Source organism: Clupea harengus, chromosome 23, assembly GCF_900700415.2.
Source record: "Clupea harengus chromosome 23, Ch_v2.0.2, whole genome shotgun sequence".
Classification (NCBI taxonomy): Eukaryota; Metazoa; Chordata; class Actinopteri; order Clupeiformes; family Clupeidae; genus Clupea; species Clupea harengus.
This window is the reverse complement of record NC_045174.1, coordinates 17,006,206-17,022,636: the sequence shown is the minus strand read 5'-3', so window position 1 is coordinate 17,022,636 and position 16,431 is coordinate 17,006,206. Positions and strand designations below refer to the sequence as shown.

Below are 16,431 nucleotides of genomic sequence, written 5' to 3'. Positions count from 1 at the left end.
CATGAGGGAGCGGTACTATGCTTACTCAGGGGAGTACTTAAAGCTGTAGAATGTTATTTATTGTGAGAATTAGCACAAGGTGAAAACAGCTAGCAGAAACGTTAGCCGTGGGACCTTTGTCCAAAGCCCCTCCCACACATTTCACATGTAAATGACCACTGGAGGGCCAAGAAGTATTTACATTATTATTTCTGTTAACTGCACATCTAATGGAACAGTGGCAGGACAATAACCCACCTAAGCTGTGTTTCCTGCAAGCGTTGTTCTGTAATGACCGTCGTTAAATGGTAGAGAGGGCATCATTTTGAACACCCTCGCGCTCGTTGGAATGGTTGTCCCACAACGATGCTTTTTTGGAAACACGTCTGTTTTGTATTGACATGCATGTGTGGTGATTACTGCCTTTTCCAATGAGTGGAGTGGAGCTGTAACACAAAGGTCCCTCTTACTCAAGACGTCAAGGAAAACACTCAACGTCCAAACCCCAAAACTCTGTAAAATAAAAATAAAAAAAATAGACAGAACACACAATGAGAAAGGCCCCGGCAACAAAAAAAGACAGAAACGAACTACTGGTATTACTAAGGTCATGACCTCTATGACCTTCGGCAGTAGGTCTACCCTCAACTGTAAATACCTCTTGATAAGAACATCTGCAGGTGACAAACAGTAAATGAATGTAAAACACTTAAAAAAAAACTTCTGCAGGGATAAATCTGCAAGTATCATTTGTTTAAGTTTATTTCAAAATGCTGTTTGACAATGCGTACCTTATGACATCTCGTTCTTAGAGACCATTGAGTGTTTAACTACGTTGCCAAGTTACATATACTTGTGTGGTGCTCATAGTGTGTGTGGGGGGAAAGTAACTCAAGTCCAAAACAGACAACTCATCAAATAAAGTCTTTGACTTTAATTGTTACAACATCTCTTGGCTGAGAGATGTTAAAGTTTACCCAGGTACACTATGTCCATTCTATATGCAACGGACTCAAGATATTCAGTGTGTCCCGTCCTGCAAGTGTCCAGGTCAGGACATTTGGAGCTATTTTCAGCCTCTGCCCTCCAGCCCCATCACCTTATAATTATCCTTCTTTTTTTCTTAATGCCTGTGAAACATACAAGTAACTAACACTCTCTCGCTCTCCATCTCTGTGTGTCTGTGTGTGTGTGTGTCATCGTTGTTCTGAGGAAGGGCGGGGTAAGTGCAGCATGTGGTGTGAAACGTCCTCCATAAGGAACAGCTTTCTCCCTCCGTCTCTCATTCTTTCTCTTTTTTACGCCCTTTTTTGATGGCGGAAACCAAGGGGTTAATTTCATGACGTCACTATTCCCGGGGCGGTGACCTCAGAGGTAGGGGTGGGGGCGAGCTCGAGCTCCGCTCCGGGGATGTGGGGGAAAGAAACAACTCGCCTTCCAGACTTATGCTCCGCGTTGGAGACTAAAATTAAAGACTTTTGAAATTGTGGTTTTTAACGGACACATTTTTGACAAGAACAACTTATGTATTTTGGTAATGGATTACTTTTTTTGCAAGGTAAAGCAGCTCTTTAAGTAAACAGCCTATCGAAGCGAAAATGTGTTTGTGTGTTTTTGTAGAGTCGTTCTTCAACATTTCTCTACATGCAGAGGGGGTAAATTTGATCCATGCGTTGTATAAAAATGCCGAACAACTGAAACGTGAATATTTTACGTCGGCTTTCGGGCGATCGAGTCTCAAATCTCAACGCCAGTCTCCAAGTGCAATAACGTCGCAAGGAATGTCTTAAGTAAAGAAGTGCGCACTTTTAAAGTTAAATGTTTCACGGCAACTGTAGCCTATAGCTAATGTACGCACCAGCGTTGCACGTGGAACTTTTTTGCAGCGTAGTCTGTGTGCAATCGTTTGGAACACTACATGTAATGTAACGAAACGCAGTGGTTTGCGCGATTACTTTGATGAAGGTGGAGTTCTTTTTAGTGAGTGGGGGAGAGGTGGTCAAAACGGAAGAGCCGATTCCAAGTAAGCTTAGGCTAATGTCTCCGGATGTTGGTGGAGAAGTCTCTCTCTCCCTCTCTCTCTCTTTCTACACTGCACGCTTCACCAATGTAATCAAACACACAAACAAAATAATTATGGCACGAGGAATGTTAGTGTTTTGATGGTTTTGAACGTGCCCCCTCCCTAAATAACCAAAAAGCAAGAAGCAAAGATGAACGTGGAAAAAGAGATTAGATTTCGTTCGTCTCTCCAGCAATTTTCTGTTTAATGTCACTGAGCTCCATTGTGGGAGAGGAGTACGCGTCACCCAGCCATAAATTTGTGATTATAGAGCCTCGAGGACAGTGTCGGTACTATTCGAACGGCTTTGCAGTGCGATGCACAAGTGATCTGTGCTAAAAACAAGAGATGATGCAAACCAAACAGCTTATAGTAGGCTTTCCCGAAAACCAATAAATGCTAACAGTTTTAGGACAAAGACGTAGGTTATTTTGTCTGCGCTCGGTTAGGAGGATTTTCAAAGCAGGACGATTTTCGCCAGAAAGACGACTACAACTGCGAGCGAGAGAAACTTCTGAAGCCCTTTCATTTTTTAAGAGCAGAATTTCCAGATTGAGGTGGTTTTGTTTGTCACACCATTTGGCTTGAATCAATAGCGATTCCTGGATATTTTCTTTCTTGGATCCCCTGTCAGTTTATGGGTAGGTATTCTCCACTTATCCAGTTATTTTTAAATGTTGACGTAGAAAATGTATTCTAAAACGTTGGGCTACATACAAAAAAAATACAATAACACACCTAACGATTTTGCACACGTTTGGGTTGTGGCAGCATGCTGTAGCCTACAATCCCAACATAGTTCTATCCATGACTCCGGATCTCGATATCACTTTCGCAAAATGTGTCAGAACCTATTACACATTCTGAAAGATATTCAGCGCACGTCAAGTTTTGGGTGCGTTTAATGTCCTTTACAGTTTGATGGCCTGTTAGATTATTCTGCGTGCATATTAAATGCAGATGCCTATTATATATTTTAGTAATCAGTTCGCGTGATTTTTTTTGTTTTATATGCGGTGAACCTACTTTAGATCGATCTCAACACGCATTTGCGCTCCAGATGAAATGAAAAACCAATGGTTACTTAAGTTTTGTTGAGTTTAATCACGGTCAACTTTGCGGAAAGAACAACAATTACTACAGTAAAGCGCTTTACAAAATAAGTTTATGCACAAGTAGGCCTAAACCAAATTGTAGGCTCATAGATTCACAAATGTTACCTTTTATTCACATTATTTAACACTACTCTCACTTTAAGACAGATACCAGATCAAGCTCACTGCATATTATTACATATATATATATGCCAGTAAAAATGAATAGACCTACTTTAGCAAATATTGTATGTATTGCAGGATTAATTAATATAGTTTTCTTTAGACCCCAACTAGTTTGGCTACTTGTTTGGGGTTTTAGAAAATACATTTCACACAGTGAATGGGATTTTTTTTTTTCATGACATTTTTAGAACAATGAAGGGCTTAAACGTTGCGTTGGCTTAGGTTTTGAAGGCGTGGGTAGCAGGTTTATAATTTTGACAGTCTTTCTCAGCCTTTAGTTTGCGAGGTGCGCCCTGTTATGGTTTCTTCTGCTTTTGAAGTTATATCAGTAGCCCTGAATAGTGAAACTGTGTATCTCTATATTATCAAGGCTAATAGGTCAAAAGGTCGAGAGAAGTCGGCTTCAACCCAGAAGCACACCTTCGTGAATTTTTTTTTTTCAGATGGCAGTTTGAGTTACACGACGATGACTAGATTAATCAGATACACACATTGTCCTTAAGTATAGGCCTATGTATGTTTTAATGTTGCGTCACACACAAACACACACACACACACACACACACACACACACACACGTACACACACACACACACACACACACGAGCAGACTATATCACACGTGCGTATATCTATGCAGTGGTAAATTGTCAGATTTCACACCATTGTGAGACTCCCTACAGCGTCGACACCAAAATGGAGACTTGAAAGGATAGGTCTATGCGTCTTTTTCATTTCTGGTGATCATACTACATTGGCCCTCGAAATTAACATCAGTGATCCTTGAATAATTTGATGTTGTTGTAAAGGAATAGTTAGGCTTATGTTAACATTTAGGATGTAAACTATAATCTTACCCTCACTCACACAACACACACAAACGCTTTCGTGCGCACATACCTGACATGCACCACAAGTTATAGTTGAAGTAAAAACAAAATTCTTAAATGAGTGAAATATTAATTCAACGTAATGTAAAAATACAAAGAGTGAACATATATTTAATTTTAATTCACTGCAAGGGAGGTCTTGCATACAACATATTTAGGTTACATCACGAGGGCAGTAGCGTTACCAAAGCGTACAATAGTGTAAATACATCACGAGACCACATATTAACCAACCAGTTATTCATTGCGGCCTGTGCGTATATTGTCATGTTAGATTTTGGCAGTGTAAGTTGGCTGCAGATCTAGTTCTTGTGTGTGTGTTTGTGACCCTTCAAGACGCAACACTCAACCCAGCCCAGCTATCTGCAACACTGGGGATTTCATCCATTATCGTAGCGTTATTATTTTCCATTGTATTCCACATTTATCTTTTGATGAGATCTGTTACTAGGTGACGTGCTATTGACCACTCGAAAGCCCCCAATGCTTTTTCCTTTCTATGTGCACATGCAAATTCAATTAGAGGTCTTTTCAATGGCTTGAGACCACTCCTTAATTTGATGTTGTTGGAAGGACCGGCCTATCTCACTATTCGGTAAAATGTTTAATTATGACCAAATTATCTCCCATTAAATATCATTATATCATCCTCCTCTCGCTATGTGAGCCATTGTGTGGACGATATCACGGAAATTCCTGCATGTTTACTAAACAGATTAGACCTGACCCAAAGTTAGGAGTGTATTTTGGAAGAACAAAAACTATTTAAAATATTTCAATTACATAACTGAATAGAATAATGACAAAATTACAATCAATTGGGTAAATATTACAAAGCACAACAAAAATGCCACAGCAGAAATTATGTATTTGCCTGTACTGTGCTCTTTATTTTTGGCCAGCGTTTTATCATAGCCCATAGTTTACCGGTGAACTGGAGGGTTTTTGAGAACATTAGGCAATACGAAACGACTGACTTCCAGCCGCCATATTCATTGATTCGTCTTGTTCATCCAACTACAGGCCCGCAGAGTTTGACGTTTAAGCTTTCTCAATAAAACAGGTCGTAATGAAGGGGACTTGTGCCATTTACGGGCAGTGAGCCCATACTTGGCCTAATTGAACGCAGATGGTCTTTACTATTGATAACCTCGAACCCGAATCAAATGTCCCGGAAGCCCTCCCCAATCAGTTCTCCTGAAATCTTCAAAAGATGGTGCGACTGTCATCAACTTTCTTCGAGACCCACTGTCTGAGACTAGACAAGTGTGTTTCTAACACACCGTTTCTAGTCTTCCTGTACATGTCGGGCTGCCCGGTTCACGGACGCGTGCGTTGTCTGTGCCTGTCCCGCCGCATCACCCCGTCCTCCCCCACAACACACTGCCTGGCGGTTTGACTGACATATGTCACTCCTTATAGCCCCCGGGTCACGCCTAGTCCCCATTATCCTGGGAATAGGCATGGCCTGGTCTCTCTGGACTGGTAAAATATTTGATAGCCTGTGTCCTAAAGCTATGCATTATTCTAAACAAACAGCCCGTCTAAGTGGAGAAGTGTCAAAGTGTTATATACGTATATAATAGGCACGTCTGAAATATCTGACTTCACTCTTCATTATGTAATATTGATAAATGTTCATATTTCAGACCAAGGCCTATATAACGTAGGTTTATAGAGCTGCGCCAGATCATGAGCCGTAGACTAGACATACCATGTGTGGACGTGTGTTCCAGAGATTGTCATGAACTGGTAAAGGTACTTGGGTGGCTGAAATAGCAGTCCTATTTTTCTTGTTCTCCTGCTAATAGCCATGTCAGTGCCATATGCATGCGGTTATAAATGCTTTTTCACTGACATTACGTGGCTATTGAATGCCCCAACACATTCGGCTATGCATCCCAGTCTAGACGCAACCATTTTCAAGGGAAGGACCCAAGTGCCGGAACATTCGAAGCTCAGGTAATTCCGGAAAGGTTACAAAATATTTGCGAATCAAATCACAAGGTCTGCTAGTATTTTTCCAATGGAGCCAATACGGAATGCATAAAACACCTTGACTCGTGGGACATGGCCTGTTTGAACAAGAAACTCAAACGAGATAATAATTGATGTTTTAATATAATTGATTAGCAATAAACACGCCTGGGGACGTGTTGAAGTGGGCGAGAAACGTGCCAATTATTTATTCAGTTCAATATGAATTGTTTTAAAATAAAATTGTTATAATATATAATATAATTTATATATATAAATAAATACATATATATATATATATATATATGTACATACATATATTTTACATTCTAGTCTTATCTTACATTCCAAATAAGTTTATGTTATTTATATAACTTATATAACTTATTTGGAATGTAAGATAAGACTAGAATGTAAAATATATGTAAAACAATATTTGATATCCTTCAGTATAAAAGTTGGATGTATCCCAACATTCTCTTTGTTTAGAGATTGCATTGTGCTGTGTTGTGCGTCTGATTTGAAAGGGATCCTCAAAGTTAAAAGGCAGGCAGCAGAAGTTGGTGTGACTGCGAATCTGCCCACCTGCAAATTGCAAAAAAAAAAAAAGCCATTAAAGAGGCCAGTCCTAACACGGCTTCCTTTGGACCACCAAACCTTTTTTTTACATGGACACGTGCGCACGTTAGGGGCACGACACACGCATCCTGATCTAATCTCAGTTTGGAACATTCTCTTTTTTTCACAGTCGTCCGAACAGGATAGACGTCCTGTAAAGAAAGGGGGGGAATGGAACTGCGGCCCTGGTTATAACTGGGTACCACAGCCTCATCGGCCCGCATTGGTGACAAACGCCCCGTTCCGGTAGTTTGAATGTGGGTGGAGGAAGGGGGGAAAGTATCAATCAGTGACGCTTCATTGATCCCGGACAATGCTCTTCGCAGGACTGGTCTGCCTCAAGAGCAATCAGTCACTCTGCATTAATTACCCGCCGTCCCTCGGTCAGGCAGCTCGCGCTGGCACATGGAGCGCCCGCGCGATAAAAAGATGTTGTTCGTGTGTGTGTGTGTGTGTGTGTGTGTGTGTGTCTCTCGGTGTGTGCGTGTTTGTGTGTGTTTGATTGATTGAGAAAGGGAGAGAGAGAGAGAGAAAGCGAGTGAGAGAGAGTGTATGTGTATGTGTTATGTTATCAGTACAACGAGCGCCCCAACCCCCAACTTCTCAACTTGTGAAAAAAGAACCAATAAAATCGGGCTGTAAAAGACCTTTTTGTCACTGAAGAAATGGACCGCAGTTATCTGTTTTAAGCGGCGGGCCTTGCAGCGAATCTCTGAACTAAATTCTCCAACGTGCCTTTTGTTGGTACCTTTGCAGAGAACAGTGCAGGGGGGGTTAAAAAGTGGGATAAAGTTAAAGGAGGTGCGTGCGTTCTTGGACGAAGATTTACAACAAACATTGCAAGGCGTAATCACCAGGCCGGTTTCATGCTGCGTTTTCAAATGCCCAGCGCCTGGCGAGATTTGCGAAGATTTCACATGTCAAGACCCTCCCGTGTAGAATGGCCTGAATTAACTTCCTCGCGCTGTAATCATTGGCACCGCTTCCAGCCTGCTACCGGGGGCTCACCAACCTTCGCGCGAAGCCATACGTGACTGCTTACATCACAGCCTACTTGATGTGGTTTGATGGAGTGGTGTAATGCTTTAATACATCCTACAAGAATTAAATGATTACAAAGATACTTTTTTATGATTATTATAGTTTTTGAGAGGGAGTCGACAGGAGTATGGACCTGACGTTTAGGCCTACATTTGAATAGATTCTCCACTGTTGACAAATATGGCAATGATGCTCAACCATATGAAAAAGTGGCGTAGTACTAAGTCCTACTTGTTTATGTACTCATCTAAAGCAGTAATGCTTATTGTAATAAGCGGAGCAAATACTCTCATATTTCTGTACATGACATCGGCAACAGACGTTTGGTTCAGTGGATGAAATGATTAGAGACATTACCAGGGTTAACATAGGTAACAATTTATAATCGTTGCTTATCAGCAAATCTTACCTTATAAAAATATGCATGTTTACCTCCCTCCCCCCTCCCCTCTGTGTGTCTCTCAGGTCTCTCTGTCTGTCTCTCTCTCTCTCTCTCTTTCTCTCTCTCTTTCTCTCTCTCTCTCTCTCTCTCTCTCTGTGTGTGTGTAGAAGTGGTATGTTGGATGATAAGGGACAGCAAAATATTTTTGGATTATTCTCTCTCTTGTCTTAAACCATCGTCTCCACTTAATAAAATGGTGATACAATAATTAAATAATTAACAATGGGCTTTATTTTAAATTGTGTTAAGACTGGGCACTTTACGTTGAGTCACTGAATGATATTAGTAATAATAATAATGATATTAATAATTGTATTAATAATAATAACAACAACAATAACAATAATTGCAATAATAACACCAATAACAATAATAACAGTCACAATCGGTTTAATTTACAGTTTTATTTTCAACATGTCTTTTTAGGTATGCAATGCGCAATCATGTCGCTGACTCCGGCACTTGCACTCCTTACATTCAGATCGCATTTTTACTTTGACAATTGCCTCCTATCAAATTAAGAGGAAAAAATAAACCCTCAAGTAAAACTGTTATTACATTTTGCATCAGAAGCGTAGGCTACTTACTGTGTTGCAGTCGTGTCCACTTTATTGTTTGTCTAACAATAACTTTTGCTACCAGTGACGAATAGAAGTTAAGAAGACGGCAACAATAACGAGGTAGATTATTGTCATGTTTGTGCTCAAAGCACCACCGGGTTCGCGCGGCTTCCACTATTCCAGCAGTTCTTCTCGGTATCTTCGCCATATCTCCTTGTATCCTGTAAAGGCTGTGTCTGTGGTCCGGTTTGTTTCAACACGCTGTTCTCCATACGGCTCCGCGATTTTTCCCTCGGTCTTCGTGTTCGGTACGTTATTGTACTACAATCCATAATTCTAGCGCCTATATTAAATACAACTTGTAATTTCCCCTTTTTTAACGTATTCCCTTTGATTAAGTCACTCTTGACTCTCCTTTAGCTTTGGGGCCAACGAGGTTCGCCTAGGGGGAGCCTTGAAACCGCCCCTCCTTATCTCCTTTCATCATTCAGCTAGGGGTCGCCTTGAAACCGCAAGGCCAGTAATTGCTTTTTTCAGGCAGCCCAGTGCGGACTGGCCAGCAGCCAATCAGAGCCTTGTTTACACTCTATGATTGACAACACTCTGGCAACATGCCAACCAATCAAACCTCTTTACAGGGTGAAGCTTAGAATTTAACTCTTTACATGCTGCATGGAATAACATAGGATTATGATAACGCTTGCACTGTTAATTGTTTCCATACTCTGTCTGATGACAGAAGTGTATAAAGTCTATACTCTGTCCTCTACACAAGTAGGCTTCCTTCAACTGGCTATTTGGAGATTTGTTGATGTCCCAATGGCCTATAATTTTATTTAGTGTATCCTATATTGAATTTATCAATCCTAAATGAGTACAAGCTTAGCAGTGCGCATTTTGCCTTTCACCCTTGTAAACAAAGGCCTGTGTAACAGTTTTGCCTCTGAGCCCTCCTACTTCACCCGGGACTTCCTCTTGCACTGGCGCCTTCTCTCAATTAAAATGTGCCTTATAGACCCGCATTTAGGCTATATACCGTGTTGCTGCCTTTCCCATGATGGTAATGATTCTATGAATATGCCTTTCTCTGAATGTGACCGAACTGAACAGCGAACTGTATAGAACTGAAACAATGAAAAGTTCCTGAAGATAATTCTGACTTTCAGTGTTTTGGTTCAAATGCTGTACCTTTAAGATGCTTGCCCCCCCCCTCCCGGTGACACGAATTGCCTTATGAAACTCGTGAGATACGATATGGATGGTTTGCAAATTTTGGAAAAGTCAATTAACTTGTGGAAACATAATCAAATATAACAACAGTAGACACAATAAAGCCAATCAGCAAAAAATATGAAAACCTTACAAAATCCAATGACTATGCATATGGGTGCGCACATTTATTAATTCCACCACCACGTCACTGTAAAATCATGCATGCGATTTTTATGTAAACACAAATGCACTATGGCCACCTGACCCAAGCAGACTACTTGCGCTCAGCATGCTGCGCACAGGGGAGGCTTGAATCAAGTGCCCGCCGTTTTGTTTAGTTGTTCCAGCTCTCACGTCATTGGCTAGAAGAAGCATCCAATCAGAGCGGCTGTTTATACAGGGGCGCGCCGCACAAGCTTATTGACATGTGGGAAGAGGACCAATGGCGGAAGCCGTTTCCAACGTCCCCTCCTTCCATGCTTGTTGAGTGGCACTAGCCGATTCAGGAAAGGAGTTTCTGTTTGGATGTACAAGGCTCGATTCACTCGCAGCTCATACTCCGGTGCATCTATTCCTACTGCACTCAGAAAATCACCAGACTAGGATGTAACCATTTCCACATGTTTTTTTACGCTTTCTTTTACTAATTTTTGTATTATATTTTTAATCATTTATTGTTATGCAAGGAATAACTTTTACCAGTAAGTAATTTATTTATTGTATACTTTTTTTACCATTTGTAATAATAAACATTTGCTTTCAACAGCTGTTTTTTTTTTTTTTTTTTTTTTTACAATATTCTTTCTGGTAGCACATCTGTCTGTGGGAAAAAATACTGTAAGCGGTGTTGTAGAGGGCGAAACGTCAGGAGGCACAAAACATATTTTGTTTTCTTTCATATTCAGAGGACGTCTGATTTTTTTTGTCTTCATCTATCATGCCCGAAATATATAATATATAATATAAATAATAATTACAATAATACAAAATATTAATAACGATTATAATAACAAAAATAATAATAACAAACGTGGTGCTTTGTATATCTATTTGGTATCTTTTATTATTTGCTCAGGTACTGTCAATACTTGTAGCTGAATCACCTAAGCGACTAGCGAAGAGAGTAATATGCCAAGCTAAGACAAAAGATTGAAATATGTAGCACTGTCTCCTCATCAGTTTTCTAAATTGATTTTAGTCTAAAATGTTGACTTCACTTCAGCCTTAAGTAAATATTCTCTATAATCAATTACCGTTTTAAACACTGGATTCCAAATGAAGTTATCAATTACCAATAAAATACACAATGAAACATTGATGGATATATTTTATTTTAACTATTTAAGTTAGTGCTAGTGATCACTACAGTGATAGTTTCATCGTGAACGCTAAAGTCGTGTTTTTTTGGCTCACCTTCATAGGGAGATGTTTGCAACTTCACGTTCCTTGGCTGTCCGCTTTATGTGGTTGTATTAAAACCATCAACTATGCGACTTACACATTCGAACTGTCGTGATTTCAAAAACGCAATTTCTTTTTCCTAATGCCTTATTACCACACGGCGCGGTGGAAGACTGGTGGTCCTCAGCGTATTGCAAAGAACACACACACACACACACACCCTCCATATAGCGAGCCTTGTCTAGCACTGCATTGAACGCGTTCTCCTCTGTGGAATTAATCCAAGTTTTTTGACCAGTCCTTGTTGACAAAGTTTGTCACGCTCGTGCTATTGTCTCCCGCTCGCTTTAGGACTATAGGGTTTGTCTGCCATAGGTGTTGTCGAGAGTATGACCCCGGGGGTTACAATGGCGCGGCGCCGTTCCACCGGAGAAGTGGAGGGAAGCCACAGAGAGCGATCGGCTCCCTCCCATCATCGCAGTGAATTGCATCTTTCATGCGCATTTCTAAAGGATTCTGCCACCATTTCGAGCCACTGGCGATTTCCACGAGCAGCGTGGCGCTTTGTATGTATTTAGTTTCGTGCGCACTTCGCTTTGGGTGATCGCAGTAGCTCTGTATGGTCTTCCAGAGTAAACAGAAATGTGTCTGTTTACGACTGCATATGTGAGGAGCGTGTGTTGCATGTAGGTAGTGCATACCGCGCTCGTGGATCAGAAACACCATTTTTTTTCTCCAGAATGCCGAAAAATCGTCCAATATTATATGGAGTTGCGTTCTGCTCTCCCCCTCTCTGCCACCACCCCCTCCTCCCCACCATCACACACACACACACACACACACGCACACAATTGTTCTTCTACAGTTCCGTTGTTATCACCGTACCAGTAAGTCAGTTTCAGTTTATCAATGCAAAATAAAGAGGTTTCCACTTTAAACAATTCTTGCAGCTCTGGATATACATAAAGATCATTGCAAATTTGACACTAAGTTTAGGATATCGTCGCGATGACTTCTGCTCTCTGAAAAACGTGCTTGTATTCTAACACAGCACAGATTTGAGAAGTAATGTCCAGGATACTGGTGCAATTGTCTAGCGAAAAAAAAAAAACACAATACATTTAGCTTTGAACTGACCGGCCTTCTCGGCGTGTGGGATTAGCAGAAAAGAGATGCATGTAGAACAACGCTGATTTTGTAATTTTATTAAATCGACAACGTAAACACCAGCCACCAGCCATCCAAAATGTGTGTTTGTTTTCTCCTTTGAATTGACGAAGGAAACCACTCAATGGTTCTCACCATTGATATTTGTTCTTTGTTTCCTTATCTGAGATGTCGTGATAAAAAAAATAAAAAAAATAATGAGGATTAGCCTTTATCGATGCCTTGAGCTCTCGATTGTAATTCTATTGAATTTGACAGGTATTTTTTTTAGCACATCAAGTACTGTCCACGTTGAGCTTCTGTAGGAGCTCCACCACTGGCTATAACCTTTGTGGACGCTGTGTGTGGAAACCGTCCTTTTAGTCAAAATTAGATTAAATCAAAAAAGAGAAAAAGAACGTGACTTGTGAAAAGTATACACAAAAAACATGAATTATTGTTTTTGTCAGTGTGCGTCTACGTGAATGTACATGCAAAGACTATTGGGTTGTGTGAGACGTGGGCGGAGAGGGCAATGGCGAAAATTCACAAAACAAGGACAGAGGATAGGGCCCCATTTAATGTATGGCCCAAAGCAGGCAAATACAGATCAACGTGACTACGGTTTTCAGAAGGTTATCAGTTTAACCTAAAAAAACTCACCTTATCAAACTGGATCCAGGCTGACAGACTTTGTGTAGACGCCTTGGTGGCGAATTTTATTTGGTTATATGGTGCTATTTTTAATATATATTTATATATATACACTCATTCTTTGAAATAATCCACAGTGACAGTGGGATAACTGTGCATTAATTATGCATCCCAAACAAAGAGTGGATACAATTTTCCACATTTTGGGCAAAGATGTATGTCTGAATGTTAGTGGGGGTTAATTATTCACTCTGCGTATGTTATGAGCAACACATTCATTAGTAGCCTATCCTTGCCGTCGCAATCCTTAAACACCTCACCGTGTTAAGTTACATGAAAAGTGATTCTTTGCTGAGAATCCGGTGGTGTTGTTTATGCTCAAGCTTGTCTGATGCCTGGTCCTTTTGTTGTTGAGTTCACACTGCTCGGTTCTATAGAGCCTACGTAAGAAAAAGAGAGAGAGAGAGACAGAGGGGGGAACGTTTTTTTTGTCTCGGTACAGTAGTACTAGTAGAATGGTCGCACCCTGTCTTGCTTTCTGATGCAAACTTCTCGCATGCTTTTAAGCCAGGCCTGCTGATTTAATTATGAATAGACACGATACGTTTACAGACACGATGTTGGCTCTGGTGCGCGGGAATGGACACGCTTAAGTTTTGCCTCTCATATAGGAAAAGCCTCTTTGTTTCTTGTGTGGTGATGGTCTTTTTTCGTGTTTCTTTTGCAGAAAATGATCGGGATATACTTTTTGTGTCGGCAAAGCAAATACTGTTCTGAATGCAAGACCCAACTGAACCTTTCGAAGGGATTATAACATCTGGGTGGTGTTCGATGCCCACGGCTTTCCCACTGGATATCGGATTTATCGCTTTTCGACAGAATGGAAGGCAGGGAGTTTCCTCCGCCGCCTCACCTCCTTGCTGATCGGGGCGCGCTGGTTCACCGTGCCGCCTCTCGGATAACTCCTACGGGGCACAGCTCCGTGCACCATCCCGGCCACTTCCAGCCTGGAAAGTTCTACCCATCTCACATACCAATGGCTCCACATTCAGGTTTGTGCGTTGATTTACTGACTAGTGAGCTTCTTCTTCTTTTTTTTTTTTTTTTTTTTTACACATTTCTAACCTTTCGCATATCTTTCTGTTGAATAAAGTTATGGGTTGCTGTTATTGGAGAAGTTTAAGCTGCGCGTGCGTTTGGGTTTTAGTCCATGGCCTCAGTGTTCAGGGACCCGGTTATTTATTAGAAAAGGAAATTACTTCTGCACTATGGCCATTCTGGAAATTAGCGATTGCCATGCAGTCCTTTGAATTTTATGATCCAGTTCTAGACGGCATTATAACATTTTATTGAACTGTTTACTGTTCTGTCTGTGACTCTTTTTTTTTTTTTTTAAACAACATTGTGTCTCTTGTAAAATGTGCACAATACAAAGAGATAAAATGTTTAACTGGTTGGTGTTAAATATTAGAGGTTGTTTAGAATTCATTTCTTTATTTGCTTGTTACATGGTATAGCAAAAATTGCTGTGGTGTAAACAAATACAAAAAAAAGATATTTGGAAATTCCGCGATGTAGGCTAATGCAGATCCCTGTAACAGACATGCTTGTTCACAATTTTTTTGTGGATAAAAATTGAATTTGGCAACTGTTGTTTAATTTCTCTGTGCTTGATTGTCGCGCCGGTTGAATTTTAAGAGGTTGGTTTCTCTTTTAATTCTTGTTTCTAAGCATTTGGAATACTGTCTTTATCTGCGGGGTTTTCCGCAATTTTACTACACTGGGAGCGTTTGTGGATACAGCTGCTGCAAGGTACCGGAGACTGGGTCGTGTACGCGGGGGCTGTATCCCTGCGTGCCGCGGCTTGCTCAGGAGTGTCCAGGATTAGGGTCAGTGGTGAGTGCGGTGGGTACGCGCTAATAGAGGCCTCTGTAATACCAGAAAATCCGGTTTCTATATTGAGCAGTGATTTGACGGGGTGCGAATGGGTTGACAGTGCATGCATTAGATTTAACAAGTGGCTTTGGCATCCAACTCGAAGCACTTCACCGACGGCTGGCTGTTGCCATATCTATATGCGTTTTCAGATTGATAATTCAGAAATGGGTTGCCCGGGCTTGCAAGGTCTCGTTTGAGAATGCACAGTGTTCGGTGGGATTTACTGTGTGTAAATTTCAGACTTTCACCTCGAGTCTATGTCCTGAAAATGGTCAGTTTTGTGAGTGTTGGGCGTGTAGGCCCACTGGGTTGATTTTTCATAGAAATGTTCTTTTCTCTGGTCATTACGTCTATGATATTTAAAACACAATGTCATCAGCACAGTGACATAATATTTAATTATATCTTAATTTACATTAAATCAAATTTCTTTAGATAATACACCAATACAGTAAAAACATTTTCACTGTTGGGTATATTTACAGTTACAATTAAGATGATTGGATTTCACATTTTCTGACGTGCAGTGAATTCTATAATTTGATCTGCCTTTCTTGTAAAGATAATGAAATATTGGTGTTTTGAAGGCCTGAAAACTTGAAATTAGTCTACCATGGATTTGAGTGAACTGTAATGTTTAGATGTGGGACTAATGGTCAATTGGGCCAAAACCACAGTGGAACGCGGAAACAGTGAAAGTCAAATGTATCCAATTTGTATTTATATAAGAAGTGTCCACATTATTAATACTATATTAATATTATTATTTATGATTATTATTATTATTATTATTGCATTCCTGTCGCGTTTGTTGTGTCAACAGTTGATTGATAAGACAGAGCCACATATTTCAACTGGGGTACTGGGTTTGGCCTGTGCGTTAGAGAGGCAGGGCAGGCATGGCGATCTTCTGTGGACACCCCCACCCATATCGGCCTCACATGCAAGTCAAATGTGAGATGTGTGGATGGATCGTTAGCGGCTGGCTAGCCCGGGCCTCCCGCTGTTCCTCTCCCTGAAACTGCATTGAGAATCGGCAGAGGCCGTCCATACAGACTCCTTAATAATAATCTCCCATTCTCCGACTCAAATAACTCCGTCCAATTAACTTACAGTGGGTTGTAAAAAAGACAGAAAGAAGGAAGAAATAAAGAAAATGAACCCCAGAAATATATATATATATATATATATATATATATATATATAAAACTTGAGTTTCTCATTTACAGAT

The 16,431-nt window shown here is 40.6% G+C and overlaps 1 protein-coding gene across 1 annotated transcript in view; it reads left to right on the top strand.

The window, feature by feature from the left end:
• Positions 1-1,191: 1,191 nt before the first annotated feature.
• bahcc1b (BAH domain and coiled-coil containing 1b) overlaps positions 1,192-16,431 on the top strand; it is a 123,981-nt gene continuing 108,741 nt past the window's right edge. Inside the window, exons 1-2 of the mRNA XM_042703370.1 lie at positions 1,192-2,682; positions 13,990-14,314. Coding sequence (XP_042559304.1) covers positions 14,143-14,314 — 172 coding nt within the window. The 5' untranslated portion in view covers positions 1,192-2,682; positions 13,990-14,142. The remainder of the gene's footprint in view (positions 2,683-13,989; positions 14,315-16,431) is intronic.